Consider the following 25,729-nt stretch of genomic DNA (forward strand, 5'->3'; position numbering starts at 1 on the left):
ATATTTAGTTACTGAAATGGGAAAAATCAATCTTGTTTTCACTAACCATCTCCAAATGAAACATTGACTGCAGTTGATTGTAATTTAATTATACTATTAAGTTTATCTTTTAAAATCTCACTATATGAATTTTGGCTTTCAATTACATATTACCAGCAGAAAAATTGCCATGAACATGATTACAAACTACCCCAGTGTGAAATTCATTACGAAGTCAACATGCCTACTTACCATGGTTGTCTCAGCGATCGAACCAAAGCTGTTTATGAATATGTTGCACGTGACATTAACTGGAGAGCCTGAAAAAGAGATTAAAACAGAAAAGCTGTTTAGATACTGATCTAAAATATTTTCAAGTAGCTCCATGCCTCTAATTTGTAGTTTAAAAAAAAAAAGAATTCAAAGCATTTCATTATCTGGCTATAAAGCTTTGTCATTAGACTTGATAGCTATACAAGTAAAAAACACTGAAATATTGTGTGGTAGGGGTTAAAATAACTCAGTTAATCTCTGCCTAAGCTAGTCAGATAAAATCACACACAAAAGCTGATATCTAAGCCTAATTTATTTTCTTTGTTTTTACATGAACATAATTGAGTCACTTAATTTTACAAGGTTTGCTACAAAAAAAGACAGCAGCCCCTTCCCCTATACCCCCATTTAATCCCTCCCTGGAGATGATCACTTCAACTCATTTAAACAACTCTTTGGATGTTTACCTCAATTTCTCTGAACAATAAGTTTATTTTACTCCTTTAGATGTTTTCATTTTAGACATATGTTCTGACGGCCACAGCAGAAGGTAAGGATTTCGCTTTCTTTCACACCTTATTCCCACCCCTGCTACCTTACACCTCTTTTCTGTCCTCCCATTACCCAAATACAGCTACATTGTCACTGTTGTTAGATCACTATTCACTTTTTACTTTATTATGACAAGGTAAATGTTACCTCCAACTAACCATATAATATACTATGATCACTCTTTCCTGCAGAACATGTTCCTGAGGTCGATAATTGTTTTATATATTTCACATAGTTTCCTCCATAGGTATCATTAACTTATGCACAAGTTCTGAAACGTCTAAACTGTGTTTCTGTATCAGACTCATCAGATACTCTATTAACTTTCTCTTCCATCAGGCTTACTCCATTCTAGATTTGTTGTCCTGGAGCACAGCAGTCATCTTATGCTTTCCCATAATCCTCCTACTGGAGATGCTCATCCTTCTCCTTTGTGGGACCTCTTTTCATGGTCCCCATTCCTTCTTCTTTCTTGGCCCATTTCTTCATTTTAGTGGAACATGTCCTTCAGTAATTTTTTGAGAAATGATGCATAACGATGTGAAGCTTTTCAGAACTTGCTTGTTTACAAATGTTCTTTTTTATGCCCTCACACTTAATTAACACCTAGATTTGGTACCACATTTTAGGCTGGAAATTGTTTTTTCTTCTGAATTTTAAAGACTTTTCTTCAGTAGCTTCTATTTTCTAGTATTGCTGTTGAAAGGTCCAAAGCCATTCTGATTCTTGATCCTTTGTCAACATAAAAGGGATGTTCTCTTTGTACCAATATTTTTATTCTTTAAAAAAACGGTTTCATTAGTTAAGATAGCTTATCACTCAAGGTTTTAATTTACATTTACTTAATTACTGGTGCACAAGTTTCATCTTTGCTTTTCTACTCATTTTCTGATAGCATTTATCTTGCCAGAATGAGGTACAGAAAAAAAAAAACAAAAAAATTATTTAAAAGTAAAGTCTAGGGCTTCCCTGGTGGCGCAGTGGTTGAGAGTCCACCTGCCGATGCAGGGGACACGGGTTCGTGCCCCGGTCCAGGAAGATCCTACATGCCGCGGAGCGGCTGGGCCTGTGAGCCATGGCCGCTGAGCCTGCGCGTCTGGAGCCTGTGCTCCGCAACGGGAGAGGCCACATCAGTGAGAGGCCCGCGTACCGCAAAAAATAATAATAATAATAATAAATAAATAAAATAAAAAAATAAAGTCTATCCATAGGCCTATGAATTCTATGTACATTGAAATCGCCTGGTGATCTTTAAAAAAGATTGATACATGATTCTTACCTTCTAATTTAGTTGGTATGACATGCAACCAAGGCACTGGTATTTTTAAAAGCTAGCTACATAATTCAGATGTGCAACATAAGAAATTCCAGAGTAGGAAACAGCTGTGGCCATTAGACCATAGGACTAAAGTGAATTGGGGTTTTATTAGAGATAGAGAAAATGAGAGACGGGAGTCAGGACTTAGAACATTAAAAATGCAAAGCTATTTATTTTAATAAGAGAGTTGACTATTATAAATTTGGTCAACCTGCTAACAAAACATGGTGGCTGTTATGTACTTAGAAAGAGCCCAAATTCTATTGCGTCAAGATGCCTAGAACATAACATTCAAACAGATACAGAGGCTACATTGTTTGAAATATAAAGGATGGACATTTAAGAAAACCTCATAAAAGTTCTGAATCCTGGAGGTGCTATAATTAGTTATTACTAATAGAATGGGTTTCTTTTTTAACTTTAAAAAACGTTTTTTCAAAATGTTATTTCTAAATATTAACAATTTTTTTAAAATGTGTAGGATGATAGAAATGTCTTGTCACCACGTAAGAGACGAGAAAGCACAGGTATTGTACTCCACGATTATTTTATCCCACCATAAGAGAAGTATGAAGTCACAATTAACTGTTAGAAGATACGTGTGTGTGTGTGTGTGTGTGTGTGTGTGTGTGTGTGTGTGTGTATATATATATATATTTTTTTTTTTTTACTTAATGTAAGTCTAAGGTGGTGAATTCTAAAATATATACACAGCCTGACTGGAATCTTGAAAAACTAAAAGCCAATCTTTGATATTCTCTAGGCTATTCTCTTTCTTCTTGAGAACTCTAAAATTCTGCTATTTTCGTTTGCTGTTAACAGCAACATGAATCTGGGGAATATCTTTTCCCTCAAGACATATTCTGTCATTGACTCAAATCCATTGGAGGAGGGAAAACGCAAACGTTTTAGTATTGGGTTAATTCATCTTCCAGTAAAATGAAGCTAGAGGTACATCCATGTTGGGGAAACATGGCCCTGTAAGAAGCTGCTGCTACACAACTGCCAGCTCTATCTGACTGTGATCTCTTTGGCTGAAGCTGGAATAAAGAGAAGCGGGGGGATGAATTTCTTATTTTAATTCAGCAAGGGGCAGAGCTTTTATTTTTTAGTCTCATCTTCTAAATTTAATCATTATGCTTAGAATTACAGACAATATTGGTGAAAAATAGGATGAAGGTGAAAATTCAGCATAGGCTTCAGTGACCTGAAGTTAGTAATGTCTGTTCTGATGCATTTCAGGGTCCCCTGAGAGCAGGTGCTGTACAGCACATCCTAATGATTCCAGAAAGGTTCTGAAAGGGAGCAATATGAAGTACTGTGCTAGGAGGAGGACTCCTCTGATGCATTTGTTTTCTCCCTAAAATAACATGTTTCCATAGAAGAGCAATAGTCCCAGGAGAGGGGGCTACTTTAGGCTTTCACTAGCAGTTGGGAACATGATGCCTCACACTGTATGAACCAGACTCCAGCCCTTGCTTCTCCAATGCCTCCCATCAGGTGCAGAAAACTCTTCCTAAGGTCAGAAAGTCAGCCTGCCCTAAGCTTTACTGTCTAATCCATCAGTTATCACACGTGTTCCTCACCTGGTTATTAGGACATACAAAAGTGCTATTTAGTCTCCATTTTACTACTTATTTGTATGTATTCTCTTCTTCAGCATAAGGAAAGGTGAATTGGATTCAGGCACCAAACTTTAATTTCAAATTTGAAAAATAGAGCACTCACTTGAAAGATATACATATAAGATATATACTCACATGAGATATATATATATATATATATTATATATATATAAAATACATATACATATATAGAATTTTATTTTAAAGAAATTTAAAATAGATTAAGGTATGAAGCAATTTGGAAATAAAGTCTACTGTTTTTAAAGATAGTCTTGGGCTAGATCATAGAATTTCTTCAATGTAATACCAAGGTATTTGGAATTTACTTTATGAACATGAAGGAGTGTTTACAGATTCTTGTTCATGAGAGTGTAGTAAACCAACACAACATGGTGAATGGTTGAATGGATAGCAAAAGCTTAAACATAGAGAAAACAGGAATTTATTGTAACAGTTTAGATGGGAAATACAATGGCCCTGACCAAGGACAGTGACAGTGGAGATAGAGTACAAGGAATGAAGTGGATACAGTTTATAAGGCAGTATATTCTACACTTTAAGATTCTGATCCATATCAGATCAGGGGTGCAGTCTTGGAGTAGTCTTTCTACCCTCACTATTAATATATATTATATATTCAAAAATTTTGTAGGGAATGAAGCTCAGAGAGGATTGTAAATCTTCTATTGCCATTACAGAGAGCACCTGTTTAGCAGTCATTGGTCAATCTGGTACTTCTCTGTGCCAAAGCAAAAAACTGTTATATCCATCTAATATACTGCTATGTTTAGCAACAGAGCAAATAACTGCTATAGCATCCATATGGCAAATTGTGCTTTAAAATTGTTCACTGCCTTAGCCATCATTGGCCTGAAAAGCAAATGACAGTAGTTGCAGATGTTTTCAGCAGCATGTCTTCTTTTAGATGCCTCTTAAAGAAACAGAACATGGGGCTTCCCTGGTGGCGCAGCGGTTGAGGGTCCGCCTGCCGATGCAGGGGACACGGGTTGGTGCCGCGGTCCGGGAGGATCCCACGTGCCGCGGAGCGGCTGGGCCCATGGGCCGTGGGCACTGGGCCTGCGCGTCTGGAGCCTGTGCTCCGCGGCGGGAGAGGCCGCAACGGTGAGAGGCTCGCGTATCGCAAAAAATAAAAATAAAAAAAGAAACAGAACAAGGCTTTTAAGCTCAGAGATGGACAAAGGCAAAATGGCAAAGTACAGTGCAAAGCCTTGGCAGTTACATTATTGTTATTCATGTTGGGGAAAAATTGTTCACCAGGCAAATCTAGAGCAAATAAACATAGAGACAAAAAATAACCCAAGTGTTCATGAAAATGACTCTAAAAAACTTTTAATGTAATGTTGCTTTAAAGCCACACCCTTTCGAAAGACATAGAATGCAATCAAAACATTAAATTTCAAAAAAATCTGTTTAGTGATTTGTTTTTATTTTAGATAAATATATATATTTATGTAGTCAGGTCATGAGGAAAGATATTTATTTTTTAATTGACAAAAGCATATTTGATTGCTGTAAATCCATATTTTAGATTATTTTTTAGATACTTGAAAAAAGGTTTGAAATTTATGTTATAAAAATAGGATCCAATTTATTCTTCCCTTTCCTTCTTGAAAATGTAGCCGAAAGCCATTCTCTTGGGCAGTACAAGAAAGGCTTCCGCGCTGGGGATGGCTGTGGGGAGTGTGGTGAGAAGGACATCAGCGGGGAAGGATTTCACAGCATGGGGTGTTGAAGCCTGAGTGGGGCTGCCTTGCATGGGGAGTGAGAGTTTGAACAGGACCCTGAGGAATTTGTGCAGGAGAGGGAGTGGCAGCAGACAAGGGAGATTCATTACGTATTGATCAAATATGTAATTATATTAAGGATAATGGGAGCCTTACTGTCAAATGAGGGAGTTAAAATATGGAGACTCAGAAACTAGAATAAACCTATGGTAGTAGAGATACCAGGGAGAACTCATGGTTTTCAGCAGATAGAGAATTAAATACATAGATCTAAATGAATATATGTGTGTGTGTATATACATATGTGTGTATATCTATGTATACTTATGCATATATGTGTATGTTTATTTATGCTCATATGTGTATGTATATAGATACATTCTGGCAGACACCAACTTAGCCAGTTAATCAAAGTGAACATCATCAGTCTTGGTAAAAAATTAACATCGTCCACAACCTAAAAAGATGCAATTAGAACACAGCATCACTGCTGTGATATTCCTATCAAGATGCATTACCTAAATTGAATCACGAGGAAACATGAGACTAATGCAAATCGAGGAACATTCTGTTAAATAAAGGAATAATAATATCTTTTTAAATGCCAAGATCATGACAGTCATAGGAACAATGAGGCTCTGTTCGGACTGAAGGAGACAATGAGAAATGACCCGTAAAACACAAGACATGATTCTAAACCGGATTCTTTTGCTATGAAGCCATTATTTAGATAGTTGATAAAATTTGAATGGGAGCCTACAAATTAGATGGTAGCAATATATCCATGTTAATTTGCTTGTTTCAGTGATTAGACTGTGGTTACCTAAGATAATGTTCTTTTTGGCATGATACACCCAAGTATTGGGGCATCAGGTCAACAACTTACTTTCAAGTGGTTTGGGCAAAAAAATAGTTTGTGCTATACTTGCAAATCTTCTGTTAGTTTGAGAATGCTTTAAAATAAAAAAAGAGAAATAAGTACTACAGAAAGAATATATTAGAAAATAATCAGGGGCGGAGTCAAGATGGCAGACTAGGAGGACGTGGAATTCTCGTCTCTGCACAACTAGGGCACCTACCAGGCACCGGTGGGGGACCACGGACACCTCAGGGGACGGGAGGAACCCCCAGCAACTGGGTAGGATGTGGAGTGTGGGGGGAGTGAGGGGAGGAGAAGTGGAGGCGGGACAGGACTGGCGTCCCTGAGGGGAGGCTGGGGAGGGGAAGGGATCCCACGCCCGAAGGGGGAAATTGGGGGACGACTGGGAGGGCAGAAGATCAAAAGGGAGCGTGGCCAGGTTTCCCCTGCCCACTTGGGCCCCCAGGAACCTGCTGAGCTGCCAGGTATGATCCTCTGCCCACCTAGGCCCCCTCCAGATGCATGGGTCCTGAGGGAGTGGGAGGGAGGGAAGGGGGAGCAAATGTGAAGGCCAGACCTACGGGAACAGCACTCCTGAGGGGCGGCTGGGGGAGGGGAGGAATTCCTACATCCAGCAGGACCCACCTATGGATAGGGGTCCAGCAGCGATGGAGGAGACCCTGGGGGTGATGGGGGAGGGGCACAGAGGAACAGAACGGAACGTGGCCAATGCCTTCCCTGTCCACTTAGGCACCCGGAGCTTGTTGGGCCCCCAGGCCTCGTCCTCTGTCCTCTGAGCCTCCCTCCTGCCGTGCAGAGCCGAAGCCCCGCCCCTACACTCCCACCCAGGGCCCCACCTCTACACTCGGAGACCCCCTCTGAGACCCCCTCCAACGCGCTGGGCCTAAACCCCACCCACACACCCTCACTCAGGGCCCCACCTCCAAACTCCAGAACTCCACACTCCACAGGCTCTCCTTCCAACGTGCTGCCTCTCCCCTTCCACGCAGGTCCTAAGCAGAGGCCCCGCCCCACGCTCAAACATCACCCCCCCACCCGCCTAGGTCCTGCCCCACCCTAAACCCCACCACTGCCTAAGTTCCACCCCTTACCTAAACTCCACACCTATTAGCAAGGCTTTTTTTTTCTTTTTTCCTCTTTTACATTCGGGCTCTGTTTTACCTTGTTGATTCATTCTTATTGATTCATTTATATTTTTATTTTTCCTAATAAATCTTTTATTTTTCTGATTTTATTTTATTCTTTATACTTTATTGTTCTCTCCTTTTGGCTTGTTCCCTCCGAACCCCCATTTTTTTTTCTTTTGTGGTTTTATTCTACCTTGTTGCAGTTGTTTCAATCATATTTCTAGTTTTCCTAATATATTTTTTATTTTTATTTTTATTTTTTTTTGCGGTATGTGGGCCTCTCACTGTTGTGGCCTCTCCCGCCGCGGAGCACAGGCTCCGGACGCACAGGCCCAGCGGCCATGGCTCACAGGCCTAGCCGCTCCGTGGCATGTGGGATCTTCACGGACCGGGGCACGAACCCGTGTCCCCTGCAGCGGCAGGCGGACTCTCAACCACTGTGCCACCAGGGAAGCCCCTAATATATTTTGATCTTTCTAATTTTATTTTGCTTTTTATTCTTTGATATTGTACTGCTCCTTTTTTTCTTTCTTTCCTTCTTTTTTTTTTTGTGTGTGTACCACACCATGCAGCTTGTGGGATCTTGGTTGCTAGGCTGGAGGTCAGGCTCGAGCTCCTGTTGTGGGAGCTCTGAGTCCAAACCACTGGACTAACAGAGAACCTCAGACACCAGGGAATATTAATCAGAGTGAGGCCTCCTGGAGGGCCGAATCTCAGCACCAAGACCCACCTTTATCCAACTGCCTGAAAACTCCAGTGCTGGATGCCTCAGGCCAAACAACCAGTAAGACAGGAATACAGCACCACCCATCAAAAAAAATGAAATGACAAAAAAATGTTACAGACGAAAGAGCAAGGCAAAAACCTACAAGACCAAATAAATGAAGACAAAATAGGCAACCTACCTGAAAAAGAATTCAGAGTAATGATAGTAAAGATAATCCAAAATCTCAGAAACAGAATAGAGAAAATACAAGAAACGTTTAACAAGGATCTAAAAGAGGTAAAGTGCAAACAAACAGTGATGAACAACACAATAACTGAAGTTAAAAATACTCTAGAAGGAATCAATAGCAGAATAACTGAGGCAGAAGAACAGATAAGTGAGCTGGAAGATAAAATGGTGGAAATAACTGCCAGGGAGCAGAATAAAGAAAAAAGAATGAAAAGAATTGAGGACAGTCTCAGAGACCTCTGGGACAACATTAAACACACCAACATTCGAATTATAGGGGTCTCAGAAGAAGAGGAGAAAAATAAAGGTACTGAGAAAATATCTGAAGAGATTATAGTTGAAAACTTCCCTAACATGGGAAAGGAAAGAGTCAGTCGAGTCCAGGAAGCACAGAGACTCCCATACGGATAAATCCAAGAAGAAACATCCCAAGACACATATTAATCAAACTATCAAAAATTAAATAGAAAGAAAAAATATTAAAAGCAGCAAGGGAAAAGCAACAAATAACATACAAGGGAATCCCCATGAGGTTAACAGCTGATCTTTCAGCAGAAACTCTGCAAGCCAGAAGGGAGTGGCAGGACACATTTAAAGTGATAAAAGGGAAAAGGTTACAACCAAGATTATTCTGCCCAGCAAGGATCTCATTCATATTCGATGGAGAAATTAAAACCTTTACAGACAAGCAAGAGTTAAGAGAATTCAGAATCACCAAACCAGCTTTACAACAAATGCTAAAGGAACTTCTCTAGGCAGGAAACAAGAGAAGGAAAAGACCTACAATAACAAACCCAAAACCATTAAGAAAATGGTTATAGGAACATACCTATTGATAACTACCTTAAATGTAAATGGATTATGCTCCAACCAAAAGACGTAGACTGGCTGAATGGATACAAACACAAGACTGGTACATATGCTGTCTACAAGAGACCCACTTCAGACTTAGGGACACATACAGACTGAAAGTGAGGGAATGGAAAAAGATATTCCATGCAAATGGAAATCAAAAGAAAGCTGCAGTAGCAATTCTCATATCAGACACAATAGACTTTAAAATAAAGACTATTACAAGAGACAAAGAAGGACACTACATAATGATCAAGGGATCAATCCAAGAAGAAGATATAACAATTGTAAATATATATGCACCCAACATAGAAGCACTTCAATACATAAAGCAAATGCTAACAGCCATAAAAGGGGAAATCAACAATAACACAATCATAGTAGGGGACTTTAACACCCCACTTTCACCAATGGACAGATCATCCAAAATGAAAATAAATAAGGAAACACAAGCTTTAAATATACATTAAACAAGATGGACTTAATTGATGTTTATAGGACATTCCATCCAAAAACAACAGAATACAATTTCTTCTCAAGTGCACATGAAATATTCTCCAGGACAGACTATATCTTGGGTCACAAATCAAGCCTTGCTAAATTTAAGAAAACTGAAATCATATCAAGTACCTTTTCTGACCACAACACTATGAGACAAGATATCAATTACAGGAAAAAAACTGTAAAAAATAGAAACACATGGAGGCTAAACAATACACTCTTAAATAAACAAGAGATCACTGAAGAAACCAAAGAGGAAATCAAAAAATACCTAGAAACAAATGACAATGAAAACATGACGACCCAAAACCTATAGGATGCAGCAAAAGCAGTTCTAAGAGGGTAGCTTGTAGCAATAAAATCCTACCTCAAGAAACAAGAAACATCTCAAATAAACAACCTAACTTTACACCTAAAGCAATCAGAGAAAGAAGAACAAAAAAACCCCAAAGTTAGCAGATGGAAAGAAATCATAAAGATCAGATCAGAAATAAATGAAAAATGAAGGAAACAATAGCAAAGATCAATAAAACTAAAAGCTGGTTCTTGAGAAGATAAACAAAATTGATAAACCCTTAGCCAGACTCATCAAGAAAAAAAGGGAGAAGACTCAAATCAACAGAATTAGAAATGAAAAAGGAGAAGTGACAACTGACATTGCAGAAATAGAAAGGATCATGAGAGAATACTACAAGCAACTCTATGCCAATAAAATGGACAACCTGGAAGAAATGGACAAATTCATAGAAAAGCACAACCTTCTGAGACTGAACCAGGATGAAATACAAAATATACACAGACCAATCACAAGCACTGAAATTGAAACTGTGATTAAAAATCTTCCAGCAAACAAAAGCCCAGCACCAGATGGCTTCACTGGTGAATTCTATCAAACATTTAGAGAAGAGCTAACACTTACCTTTCTCAAAGTCTTCCAAAATATAACAGAGGGAAGAACACTCCCAAACTCATTCTACGAGGCCACCATCACCCTGATACCAAAACCAGACAAAGATGTCACAAAGAAAGAAAACAAGGCCAATATCACTGATGAAAGAGATGCAAAAATACTCAACAAAATACTAGAAAATAGAATCCAACAGCACATTAAAAGGATCATACACCATGATCAAGTGGGTTTATCCCAGTAATGCAAGGATTCTTCAATATACACAAATCAATCATGTGAAACACCATATTAACCAACTGAAGGAGAAAAACCATAATGATCATCTCAATAGATGCAGAAAAATCTTTTGACAAAATTCAACATACATTATAAAAAATCTCCAGAAAGTAGGCACAGAGGGAACCTACCTCAACATAATAAAGGTCATATATGACAAACCCACAGCCAACATAATTCTCAATGGTGAAAAACTGAAACCATTTCCTCTGAGATCAGGAACAAGACAAGGTTGCCCACTCTCACCATTATTCAACATAGTTTTGGAAGTTTTAGCCACAGCAATCAGAGAAGAAAAAGGAATCCAAATCAGAAAAGAAGTAAAACTGTCACTGTTTGCAGATGACATGATACTATACATAGAGAATCCTAAACATGCTACCAGAAAACTACTAGAGTTCATCAATGAATTTGGTCGAGTAGCAGGATACAAAATTAATGCACACAAAATTCTTGCATTCCTATACACTAATGATGAAAAATCTGAAATAGAAATTAAGGAAACACTCTCATTTACCATTGCAACAGAAAGTATAAAATACCCAGGAATAAACCTACCTAAGGAGACAAAAATCCTGTATGCAGAAAACTATAAGACACTGATGAAAGAAATTAACGATGATAGAAACAGATGAAAAGATACACCATGTTCTTGGATTGGATGAATCAAAATTGTGAAAATGACTATACTACCTAAAGCAATCTACAGATTCAGTGCAATCCATATCAAACTACCAATGGCATTTTTCACAGAACTGGAACAAAAGATTTTACAATTTGTTGGAAACCCAAAAGACCCCGAAGAGCCAAAGCAATCTTGAGAAGGAAAAACGGAGCTGGAGGAATTAGGCTCCCGGACTTCAGACTATACTACAAAGCTACAGTAATCAAGACAGTATGGTACTGGCACAAAAACAGAAATATAGATCAATGGAACAGGATAGAAAGCCCAGAGAGCAACCCAAGCACATATGGTCACCTTATCTTTGATAAAGGAGGTAAGAGTATACAATGGAGAAAAGACAGCCTCTTCAATAATAGGTGTGAAAAACTGGACAGCTATATGTAAAACAATGAAATTAGAACACTTCCTAACACCATACACAAAAATAAACTCAAAATGGACTAAAGACCTAAATGTAAGGCCAGACACTATCAAACTCTTAGAGGAAAACATAGGCAGAACACTCTATGACATAAATCACAGCAAGATCTTTTTTGACCCACCTCCTAGAGAAATGGAAATAAAAACAAAAATAAACACATGGGACCTAATGAAGCCTAAAAGCTTTTGCACAGCAAAGGAAACCATAAACAAGAAGAAAAGACAACCCTCAGACTGGGGGAAAATATTTGCCAATGAAGCAATTGACAAAGGATTCATCTCCAAAATTTACATGCAATTCATGCAGGTCAATATCAAAAAAACAAACAACCCAATCCAAAAATGGGCAAAAGACCTAAACAGACATTTCTCCAAAGAAGATATACAGATGGCCAACAAACACATGAAAGGATGGTCAACATTACTAATCATTAGAGTAATGCAAATCAAAACTACAATAAGGTACCACCTCACACCGGTCTGAAGAAAAGGGAACCCTCTTGCACTGTTGGTGGGAATGTAAATTGATATAGCCACTATGGAGAACAGTATGGAGGTTCCTTAAAAAACTAAAAATAGAACTACCATATGACCCAGCAGTCCCACTATTGGGCATATACCCTGAGAAAACCATAATTCAAAAAGAGTCATATACCACAATGTTCATTGCAGAACTATTTTCAATAGCCAGGTCATGGAAGCAACCTAAGTGTCCATAGACAAAGGAATGGATAAAGGAGATGTGGCACATATATAAAATGGAATATTATTCATCCATAAAAAGAAGTGAAACTGAGTTATTTGTAGTGAAGTGGATGGACTTAGAGTCTGTCACACAGAGTGAAGTAAGTCAGAAAGAGAAAAACAAATGCCATATGCTAACACACATATATGGAATGTAAAAAAAAAAAAATGGTTCTAATGAACCTAAGGGCAGGACAGGAATAAAGATGCAGACATAGAGAATGGACTTGAGGACACGGGGAGGGGGAAGGGTAAGCTGGGATGAAGTGAGAGAGTCGCATGGACATATATACACTACCAAATGTAAAACAGATAGCTAGTGGGAAGCAGCTGCATAGCACAGGGAGATCAGCTCGGTGCTTTGTGACCACCTAGATGGATGGGATAGGGTGGGGGGGGGAGGGAGATGCAAGAGAGAGTGGATATGGGGATATATATATATGCATATAGCTGATTCACTTTGTTATACAGCAGAAACTAACACAACATTGTAAAGCAATTATACTCCAGTAAAGATGTTGAAAAAAAAAAGAAAAAAAGAAACAAAATCTAAAAATATAGGGTGCAGAATTTAAATCTGTGAACATTTCAGGTGTTCATCTACAGTTTTAGAAAGACTTATTTTTTTTTGAAGTTTTCAACTTTTTTTTTTACATCTTTATTGGAGTATAATTGCTTTACAATGGTGTGTTAGTTTCTGCTTTATAACAAAGTGAATCAGCTATACATATACATATGTTCCCGTATCCCTTCCCTCTTGAGTCTCCCTCCCTCCCACCCACCCTCCCTCTCCTACCCCTCTAGGTGGTCACAAAGCACCGAGTTGATCTCCCTGTGCTATGCGGCTGCTTCCCACTAGCTATCTATTTTATTTTTGGTAGTGTATGTATGTCCATGCCACTCTCTCACTTTGTCCCAGCTTACCCTTCCCCCTCCCCATATCCTCAAGTCTGTTCTCCAGTAGGTCTGCATCTTTATTCCCATCTTGCCCCTAGGTTCTTCATGACCATTTTTTTTTTGATTCCATATATATGTGTTAGCATATGGCATTTGTTTTCCTCTTTCTGACTTACTTCACTCTGTATGACAGACTCTAGGTCCATCCACCTCACTACAAATAACTCAATTTCGAGAAAGACTTATTTTTAAGAGATTTTTCTTGTTAAAATGACCTTGTATTACATGAAAATAGAAAATACAGTTTTTTTCAAAAAATAACTGTGAATTTTATTCAAGATGCATTGTGTCTGGATGGATAGGAATAATTAAAATGGATAAAGAAGATTCTAACACTTTCCCTGAAAAAAAATATGTGCAGAAATGAGTAATAGGTACACATTCCATTCTGGGGCTAGAATGAGTTATAGCAGAAGAGACTGTATGAAAATTGCACTTGTGATGTGGGAGAAAAGGATTAATATAGAGAAATATTACAGATGAAAAGACAGAAACCACAGAGACATAGTGAAGGCGAACAATGTTATTTCTAGATAAAGAGAATGGTCATTGGAGACAGAATGAAAAAACCTAACGAAAATGCAATAAATATATAGGAGGAATACACAAACAGGTGATTGCTGACAGAGTACTTTCTGCCTGAATCCAAATTAGTTTTAAGGTTATCAAAGACCAACTGAGGGCTTAAACAATAGAGTCAAAGGAAAGAAACAAAATCTAGAAAAAGCTGGTAGATAGTCTAGTGAAATAATATTTTATTGTCTATGGATGTACTTTTATTTTCTATGCAATCGCTTTTTGTCTGTTAAACTGGTTTCCAGTTTCCAATGATTCCTGGAAACTTCTATTTCAGGATGGAGGATCGAGCATAGTTTTCTTCTCTCCAAATGCATAAAAATGATATTATTGAATAAAAATGAGACTAGATATATCACACCAAAGAGAACGAGAGGGAAGTCAGAATTGGTTTAATCACATAAAATATAGAAGGCAGAAGAAAATGGTTGACAGACAAAACAGAGAAAAGTCTAAAATAAATGATGATTAGAACTGCATGGAGAAGGAAGCTAAGTGCTAAGAGGCACAAAGTTCAGGGTCATCATCCACAGGAAAGGAGGTGGGTAGTTAGGTTGGGCAGCAGGGGAGGCCATAGACGCCTGTCTCAGGAAGCTCCCTGCTCCCTTATTCATAGTCCCCTAGAGCCGGGATGGCCTGGAATTTCCATGGGTTTGAAGGATGCACATAACTTTTTTTTTCCTTTTGCAAACATAGCTTATTAAGGTGATTGGAAATAATATGATTCTGTAAGCAATGCTGACTTTTTAAATGTTTTCTTTTTCCAGCTTTATTGAGATATAAAAGGCATACAACATTGTGTAAGTTCAAGATGTACAACGTGTTGATTTGATACTGAAATAAGATGATGACTTTAGCATTAGCTAACACCTCCATCATCACATAATTACTGTTTCTTTTTTGTGGTGAGAACTTTTAAGTCTATAATAGAGTACTGTTAACTATAATCTCAAGGCTATACATTAGATTCCCAGAATTTATTCAACTTCTCTTTGCAAAAAAAAAAAAAAAAAGTAACTGGGGAAAACAGGGTTCCTGCCAGTACCTCAAAACGAAAGTCATCGCTATTCTGGCGTTTGGAGAACCCCAGACCAAAGCCTCGCCACTCAACACTCACCTAAAGCAAAGCTGTGCCCAGGGCAGTATCATCTCTGTCAGATTTCCTTTCCCAGAGAGAGAAACAGCAGAAAACTATCTCTCTCCATACACAGCAGACAAAACATGTATCAGCACCTGGGCAAATCAACTCAGCCCTTCCTCAATGACAAAGCATTTCCATCACATGCAAGAAAACTAATGGCTTCAAGAGAGTAAACAAGATGAATAAACATAATTATTCCTGCAGGAAAAAAAGAGAAACTATTGGGCAGAAAAGAAAAACAGAAGAGGTAGAATGCAAGAATGGAGGCGTCCAATTAGCAGTCTAGTTAGTGCAAAGAACTTTCATAGCACCTTCTTTGTAAAAGACCTGGAAAGCCATCAAAGAGATTAAACAGATGCTCACTGGAAGTGACCAATTTTCCTTTTGCAGTGTTTGCCTCAAAGTAGAATTGTGCTGAAGGTCTGTTGAGGCTATTCATCACTAATATTTTTGGACAATATAATTTTTACCCAATTCAGGTACACGATTTTTACTATTATCATAAAACAACAAACAGATAAACATACAAAATAACACCCGCCTGGCAATGTGCAACACAATCTTCCTGCAGTTTGTGTGGCTTATGCCTGGTACTGCAGTGTTTTCTCTCAAACAAATAGGATTTTTAAAAGGTGTACTTATTTTAGAGAAATGATACAAAATAGTACAAATAAGTATCATAATTTTGTTTAAAGAAAAATGTCTACATCTAGAGTTTTTCAAACTTAGCAGTATATAAAAGAGCAAATACAAAGTTACTTTTTTTTTTTTTTTTTTTTTTTTTGCGGTATGCGGGCCTCTCACTGTTGTGGCCTCTCCCATTGAGGAGCACAGGCTCCAGACGCGCAGGCTCAGCGGCCATGGCTCACGGGCCCAGCCGCTCTGCGGCATGTGGGATCTTCCCGGACCGAGGCACGAACCCGTGTCCCCTGCATCGGCAGGCGGACTCTCAACCACTGCGCCACCAGGGAAGCCCCAAAGTTACATTTTAATAAAGTCATTTTATAGTTTTTTAATAATTGTTCTTTTCTATGGTCTGGAAGGTAAATTTTGTTTTAATGTAAATGTACTTGTGAAAACAATCACAAATTTAAAATCAGTATTCCAGAAATAAATTTTATAATAATGTGTTTGAGACTGAAATAATTATCAATAATATTATTGTTAAATGTTGATAATTTGAAAGGCGAAAATGCTGTCACATTATTATAATTTGCACTTCATTGATTGTTAATTAGGTTGAATATTCTAATTTATCTTCTGCAAATTATCTGCGAATGTCTCTACTAAGATTTTTTTTTTCCTCGTATGAAATTTATAAATTCTTGAAAGGTCAAACATACAGATTTTTCTCAATAATTTTATATTTTAAAAACATTTTCCTATTGTCTGATCAGTTATCTAGGTATTTTCTAGGTTGTTTTTTTTTTTTCATTAAGATTTTAATCCATGTCCAGTGGTCAGGACTCCGTGCTTCCACTGCAGGGACATGGGTTCCATCCCTGGTCGGGGAACTAAGGCCCTGCATGCTGCACAGCACAGCAAAAAAATAATAATAATAATAATAATAATAATTTTTTTTTAATCCATGAAGAAGTGAATACTAAATCATTTAAGTTATTGTAACATATTGTCACATCTGTTTGGCAAATTTCTGTTCCTATTCTTTTTTAAAAAATATATAGTTAATTTTGCTCCTTTATTTTTTTCAAAAAAACTTAGACTAGTGGAATATCACATTATTGATAGACATGCCCCTAAAGTCTCACAGTATTAATTCCTGGCTTTTGACAAATTGGAAGGGAAAGCATATATAATACCCACTTTAAATTAGTTCATTTGATTCAGTAGGCACATTTTTTAAAAGAGAAAGAAAATAGACAAGGGAATAGAGGGGAAGGTGGTAGGGTGATGATCGAAATAGGTGAAGGAGATTAAAAGTTATGAACTTCCAGCTGTAAAATAAATAAGTCAATGGTGATGTAATGTACAGCATAGGGAATATAGTCAACAATGTTGTAACAACTTTGTATGGTGACAGATGGTACCTAAACTCATTGCGATCATCATCTCATAATGTATAAACATATCAAATCATGAGATTGTACACAAACTAATGTAATGTTGTATGGTCCAAAGAAGACTAATTGTGAGAGCTATTAATATGAGAATATATTTCTTCTTTCAAGACATATCTTTGACCAATATAGTGCTTGGAGGATTATTGGAAATAAGCTTTAGAATTTGGGGGGAAATCAATTTGAAAATTTATCTTGTTTAATCATCTGTCATACAGAGTAAAGTAAGTCAGAAAGAGAAAAGCAAATACCATATGCTAACACATATATATGGAATCTAAAAAAATAAAAAGGTTCTGACAAACCTAGGGGCAGGACAGGAATAAAGATGCAGATGTAGAGAATGGACTTGAGGACATGGGGAGGGGGAAAGGTAAGCTGGGGTGAAGTGAGAGAGTGGCATGAACTTATATACACTACCAAATGTAAAATAGATAGCTAGTGGGAAGCAGCCGCATAGCACAGGGAGATCAGCTCGGTGCTTTATGACCACCTAGAGGGGTGGGATAGGGAGGGTGGGAGGGAGGGAGATGCAAGAGGGAGGAGATATGGGGATATATGTATATGTATAGCTGATTAACTCTGTTACAGGGCAGAAACTAGCACACTACTGTAAAGCAATCATACTCCAATAAAGATGTTAAAACATAATAAAAAATAAAACACATGTCATATATTGTAGTAAGTAAAACAATTACCTTTAAAATTGGGTCTGATTCTTGCATCATACCCCGATGTCCTTCCCATTAATTTATCCAGAAAGTCAGAAGGTGACATTGGGGCACTTCGAGACCTTGCACTATCTGTTTCCTTTGTTGCAACCAAGCTGCAAATGAGAAAAAATAATACAGATTTTACCCAAAGAAAAACTCTTCCTAACAGTTGTTACCTAGAAATAGAAAATAAAAATGCTAAGCAAAAAAAAAAACAAAAACAAAAAGCAACTTTATGTTCAATAAAACAAAAAAATACAGTTTGGGGCTTCCCTGGTGGCACAGTGGTTGAGAGTCCGCCTGCCAATGCAGGGGACACGGGTTCGTGCCCCGGTCCGGGAAGATCCCACATGCCGCAGAGCGGCTGGGCCCGTGAGCCATGGCCACTAAGCCTGCGCGTCCAGAGCCTGTGCTCCGCAACGGGAGAGGCCACAACAGTGAGAGGCCCGTGTACCACACACACACAAAAAAATACAGTTTGAAAACAATAAAACAACAAAAAAAGGTTTATATACTGTATAATGTATATTATCATAGTAACAGATAGGTATTTATAGATTTACAGTCAGAATTTATAATTTTTCACATGTATTCAGTAGTGACAATATTTGAGTTAACTCTGGAAACAAAGCCACTCCAAATTATTAGGCTTCCAAAATTTGTATTTATCCAAATTTGATTTCTGATTGCAATTTTTAGCTAAAATTATCCTAAGTTGTTCAGACATAAGAAAATATGAAAGTTCAGCTGTGAAATACAATTCTTATTGCTTTTATAGAGGAAAAGAACATCACCTTTCAAGTTTTAAGAATTGTTCTCAACAGTAATAAAACTTCGGTCCTATAGATTAAACAACAATGTTCTTTTCTTCAATTAGAGTGAGTGCTTCCTATATTAGTAACATACTCAGTTCAATTCATTCTGCTTTCACTTGGTGTCATTCATACGCAGTACATTTTGTTCAGACCTAAAATTTGTGCATGGAGTTTGAGAAATTACCATAAATGTGGTCTGTGCAGTCGGCTATTATGGAATGAGAACCTGTGTCCAGGAAAGTTAAAGGGTTATTGTATTTTTTTCATTCAAACATTTTCCTTTTTCTGCAGCTGCTCATCCTAGAAGCCCACAAATGACTGAACCCCCGACCAGCTCCTCATTTACCTAGGTTGGTCCCAGAAGGTCTAGGCCTACTTGCTAATATCAAATGATTCTTTTTATCCACAGAGTTTGCTCAGAAAAGTGAAGCAGGCTTTCTGAACACACATCTGTTTGAAATATTTATATTCAACCTGATGTTACTTCCTGGCGATTGTCAGTCATCACGTCCTCCCAGCTCTGTCACTCAACTTAGAGCATCGCCAAACCCTGAACCTTTGTGGTCACTCTCAGCAGTATCAAGTTATTAAATTCCTCCTGCCAAAATGTTTAATAAGAAGGGAAAATAAACCTTAGAGCCATCACCATTAAATCGTCTACCACACACATATATTCAGTAATTCATAATCACAACGGTAAAATCCAATATCAATGGTAATGTGAGAACAATATTTCTGAAAGTATAGTATCACAGTTAACAGCACCTATTAACTCTTGCCCTGTTCTAGAGGATATATCTAGTTCTGGACATTCTGAATCACTTATCTTCTCAATAACTTTGACTCTGTCTTTCTTTCTTTCTCTCTAAACAGAAGCTTCTTCTCTCCCTATTCTTCTGGTTCCATATTACTTTGTAAGCCTTTATCTCTGATTATTACTGGTGAGTTGAACTCCTTGCCATGCTGATCCCTGGAAAGTTTATTCTAATGTCATCATCATCATCATCATGAAAGGAAAAACAACACTCCTCTCCTCTCAGTAACTCCAGAACTTTCTTCTACCATCTGGTTTTAAGTAACTTTTACCTGCCCTCTTAAGGAGCATTTGTCCACTTTCCATGGCCCAAGAACAGCAGGCAGAAGAAGGCATTGTCAGAGCTCTCCTAGCTACATATTACTGCTTCTAAACTATTCCCTGTATTTCCTTTGCAAAACCCTTCCTTTCAGTTGTCAGAAAATAGTACATTCTTTCACCAACAAATAAACCAACTTACCTGGCTCTGAACCAGTAATACTGTGTCTCTCTACTTTTTTAAAAAAAATTATAGTTAACTATGTATGCTGAATTGGCATTCCCTCACATTTTGCACTGAATGGGGGAGATTATCATAGGTTATCCATGTCAGCCCTATATGCAGTGACATGTATCCTTAGAAGAGAGATGCAGAGGTATATTTGATGGCAGGCAGAAGAGGGAAGGCAGTGTGGCCGAGAAGCAGAGATTAGAGTGATGTGGCCGTAGCCAAGAATGCCGGCGGTCAACAGAGGCTGGAATAGGAAGGGACTGAGTCTCCCATAGAACCTCTGAGGGAGCATGGTCCTCCTCACATCTTGTTTTGGGCCCAGTGAACTGATTTCAGACTTCTGGCATCCAGAACTCTGAGAAAATAAATTTCTGCAGTTTTATGCCACCCAGTTTGTAGTAAATTGTTACAGCAGTCAGAGGAAACTACAAGAAGCCTTCCTGTGAATTTTTCATTTTAGTTACTGTACCGTTCAAATTCAAAATTTCTCTGCTGTTCTTTCTGTAATTTCTATCTCTCTGTTGGTATTTTGTATTTGGTGAGACATTATTGTCATACTTTCTCTCCAGTTCTTTAGGCATGGTTTCTTTTAGCTCTTTGAATGTTTTTAAAATAGCTGATTTACGGTCTTTGCCTAGTAATTGACTTTTCTGAACAAATTCTGTAAAGTCTATATTATTTATCGTATATGACTATGCGATATCTTTTCACTTAGCTTAGAGATCAGCTAATAATTGGACAGGGATTTTTTAAAATTCCCAGGACCAATAAATCTCATAGTATTTGCTGGGGGTCCTGAGTTCATGGGGTTTTGCTTCAACTTTGAGTCAGGCAGTTGACAAATCTGCCTTAGCCTTTACCTCCTATTTACACAGGGCCCAAAGGCCTCCAGAGTTGAGAATTCAGGGTCTCTCTGGGTTCTTCCTGAGCATGCATATAGCCCTGGGTGTATTCATTTGCCAGGACTCTCTTAACAAATTACCACTGACTGGGTGGTTTAAACAACAGAAATTAATTTTCTCACAATTCTGGAGGCTAGGAATCCAAGTTGTTGGCAGGGCTAGTTTCCTCTGAGGGCCTCCATCCTTGCTTGTAGGTGGCCGTCTTCTCTCTGTGTCTTCACATGGTCCTTCCTCTTTGTGTGTCTATGTCTTAATCTCTTCCTAGAAGAACACCAGTCATATCAGATTAGGGTCCACCAATTTGACTCCATTATACCTTAATTATCTACAAATAAAGTCATGTTCTGAGATATTGGGAGTTAGAACTTAAACATGTGAAATTTTGGAAGGATGCAGTTCAGCCCACCATACGGAATGCTCACAGCCTTGTACATAACGTGTGGACTTCTAGATGCCCTTGTACATAACGTGTGGACTTCTAGATGTGGAGCTTTTCTAAACCCCTATGAACATATCATTCTGCTGCTTTTTCTTCTTCTTTTTTTTTTTTTTTTGCAGTACGCGGGCCTCTCTCTGTTGCGGCCTCTCCTGCTACGGAGCACAGGCTCCGGACGCGCAGGCTCAGGAGCCATGGCTCTCAGGCCCAGCCGCTCCGCGGCATGTGGGATCTTCCTGGACCAGGGCACGAACCCGTGTCCCCTGCATCGGCAGGCGGACTCTCAACCACTGCGCCACCAGGGAAGCCCTGCTGCTTTTTCTTTTAAGATTCATGGTTAGTCTGCACCCACTGTTCTCTACTGCCTCAGGTACTCATGACGTTAAAAATTTGACAAACATCTCCAGGAAAGGGTAAGCTCCAAGTTAGGTCAAATAAAAGTCTTGTGAGTGGGGTATCCCAGAAAACCTCCAGACAGGTTAAATAATGACAATTTTCCAAGAATATGGTTTTAAAGGAATTCAAACTCCATTCTGTCCCCTCTGGTAGCTGCCAGGCTGCTGTTTTTACTGTTATTGTAGGCTATTGGCTTACAATGCTACCGTGGAGCTCGAGACAGGGGGATGGGAATAGGGCAAGTTATAACACCAGAAATCCCACTGTTCTTACCAAGATTCAGATGTTTTTCTTGATTAAACTAATTCGTGGATTACTGCACATCTCTGATTAATTACCAGAGTTCTGAACAAGTTGTCACTTTTTTTGACAGTTTTCTCACTGCTTTTACGAAGAAGGGAATTTACAGAGGTCGGTATTCCACTAATTTTGTTATCACTGATCTGACAGTGTGTTCCTAGATTTCTTTTTATATTTGTTTTTATTGTATTTGTGTTTTAAAGAGCCACACTCCTCGCAGCTCCATCCATCTTTCTCTCTGGATAATTGTAGTCACTCCTGTGGTAACAGCTAACTCTCATAATACTATTTTGTAAGACTCTAAAAAAAAATCTTTTCTCATAAGTAATGTAAAGATTTGCTTTTAAAAGAAAAGATACAGAGTTTACCTTCTGGGTTTCCCCATAACAAATAGTCAACACTTGTAATTGACTAAATACCAGTAAATATTCTATTAAGAGACATTCTTTTGATGTTATACTTAAAAATTAATAAAATCCCTAATATAATTTGATTAATGAGCTTTGAGAAGAATACATGAAATACACATTGGACTGAGATGGAGTGAAGGTAGGCAAGAGATGATAAATTATTTTAAAATTACAATACATAAACTTTTTAAAGACTTGTATAAGCTGAGAGGTTTACTAACAATACAATTAAAGCAACTTATAACAATAAAATTGTAAAGATATACCTTCTCATGCCAAAATGTATTTAAATATCTGTTAAATGTTGAAACAATGAATTCTGAGTTCTCATACAATTTGTTAGGTGCAAAGCACTCTGTTAGGAATGGTAAGTATGTATAACACAAACTTGAATCTGTAGTGTTCACAGTTCAGTAGATTACTCTGTCTGGGCCCATCTGGGTTCTACAGAGAATCCTTGGGAAGGCTCAGAGCACAGAAGCTGGGAAGTGAGATTATAGTGAGGAGAATGATAGGCTGGCTCCTTTGTTCCTGCCACTTCGAGCAAAACCTTCATGTTTTATAACGGATTCACAACCAAGCTCTGCATGATAATACCTATTAACAAATGAGAAAATTCTGAGCAGAGAAATAGTCCAGATTTCTTTACTAGTTATATTTCTTTCAGTGACACGAGAGCCATTCAGTGACTTATGGACAATTGATTTTATTTCTAAAGATTCACAGTTTTGACTCAAAAGGAATTACTGTTGGCAAAATTACATTGGGTATTTGGCTAAAAAGCATTTCTACACAGGCTATCCCTTCGCTTCTGAAAATGGTGGAGTCTGTGCATATGGGGAGACTTCTAATCACCTACAACTCTTGCTCTGGTATATTTCTCCTAGAACTTTCTTCCTATTACAGTAATATCTAGCACCATGGAGACTAGCACCGTAGGAAAAATGGTAGACTGTCTTCAGACAACTGTAATCATTTAAGAGAGCTTATAGTAATAAATACATACATACACAGTATGAGGCTCTGTGTGACCAATCTGAGATCTTACTCTAATCTTTAAATAGTCAATATCATCTATACTTACATATTCAAAAACATTTTTCTTAAGTTGTTAAAACTCAGGGTGGGGGGAGCTACCATATGATGCAGCAATCCCACTCCTGAGCATATATCCAGACAAAAACATGGTTCGAAAGGATACATGCACCCCAATGTTCATTGCAGCACTGTTTACAACAGCCAAGACAAGGAAGGAACCCATCGACAGATGAATGGATAAAGATGTGGCATGTATATACAATGGAATATTACTCAGTCATTAAAAATAATGAAATAATGCCATTTGCAGTAACATTGGTGGACCTGGAGATTATCACACTAAATGAAGTAAGTCAGACAGAGAAAGACAAATATCATATGATATCACTTACATGCGGAATACTTTAAAAAATGATACAAATGAACTTATTTACAAAACAAAAATGGACTCACAGACTTAGAAAACAAACTTATGGTTACCAAAGGGGAAAGGGGGAGGGGGAGGGATAAATCAGGAGCTTGGGATGAACATACACACACTACAATATATAAGATAGACAACCAACAAGGACCTACTGTGTAGCACAGGGAACTCTACTCAATATTCTGTAATAACCTAAACGGGAAATAATTTGAAAAAGTATAGATATATGTATACGCATAACTGAATTACTTTGCTGTACACCTGAAACTAACACAACATTGTAAATCAACTATACTCCAGTATAAAAAAAAAAAATTCTTAAAAGGAAAAAAAACTCAGGTTAGGGGGAGGCAGTAAGAAGAAATCTAAGTTGCATTTAGAGTAGATTTTGGGGGTTTTTGTTTTAAGATTTTTTTTTTTGATGTGGACCATTTTTAAAGTCTTTATTCAATTTGTTACAGTGTTGCTTCTGTTTTATGTTTTGGTTTTTTGGCCCTGAGGCTTGTGGGATCTTAGCTCCCAGACCAGGGATCGAACCCACATCCCCCTGCAGTGGAAGGAGAAGTCTTAACTACTGGACCACCAGGGAAGTCCCTAGAATGGATTTTGGATAAGAAACTTTATTATGAAGTCCATTTTTTTTTTTGTCTAAACCTTGTCTTTCAACATATTTATAGCAAGTTACTAAGTTGTTAGCAAATGACTCATGATCAGTATTTTTGAAGGAAGCATCTTTGGATATTTTAGAAGTCTTTTATTTATGAAAATCTCAAAACAATCTCTGCACAAATTTGCCTGGCTCCCACACTTGGCTTGTCTTTTCTATGCTGTGCCAAGTACTGAATTTACTATTAACTTTCTTGGAAACTCTAGGTGGGCTCATACACATTCCCATCAATTTACACATTTTTCACTTAAGAATCTTATATATTCTTATTTTTATAATGACTTGTCACTTGAAAGTTCAGAGACTTCAATTTCTGAGAGACTGGCAGAAGCCTATATTTTTTAAGCATTAAAATCAAATACCAAAATCCATCAAAAAGATAAGTCTCTCCCCCTCCCCTTCTATCCCCTCCCTTCCTCTTTAATGAGACAAGAAAGTAAAATATATCCACTTTTGGAGGGCAGAAATAACTGCTAAATAGAGATGCTGTAAAGATGGATTTAATATAATTGTCCATACTTATTTCACTCCACTAAATGCACCTTAAAATTGAGAGAAAATATGAAAGCTGTAGCTAGGAAACGTAATATGGGTTTGAGATGAGTCTTGGCACGAGGGCCACAAATCTCTGTGCATCTATTTTCATGAGTTGATTTGCACAGAAGCACAGTGACTTATGGGGAATAAATCAGTGCCCAGACTCTTGAGGCAGAGAAGGTTTGGGGTATAA

The 25,729-nt window shown here is 38.0% G+C and overlaps 1 protein-coding gene across 2 annotated transcripts in view; it reads right to left on the bottom strand.

Moving 5' to 3' along the window:
* Positions 1-25,729, bottom strand: part of GLRA3 (glycine receptor alpha 3) — a gene marked incomplete at its 3' end in the record, with an annotated part of 156,881 nt that overhangs the window by 107,516 nt on the left and 23,636 nt on the right. For both annotated transcript variants that reach the window (XM_079926057.1, XM_079926056.1), the window contains exons 2-3: positions 18,293-18,420; positions 232-299 (exon numbers count right to left, since the gene is read on the bottom strand). In XM_079926057.1, the coding sequence (XP_079782183.1) occupies positions 232-299; positions 18,293-18,420 (196 nt within the window). The remainder of the gene's footprint in view (positions 1-231; positions 300-18,292; positions 18,421-25,729) is intronic.

Source organism: Stenella coeruleoalba (genome assembly GCF_951394435.1).
Source record: "Stenella coeruleoalba genome assembly, chromosome: 7".
NCBI classification, from domain to species: domain Eukaryota; kingdom Metazoa; phylum Chordata; class Mammalia; order Artiodactyla; family Delphinidae; genus Stenella; species Stenella coeruleoalba.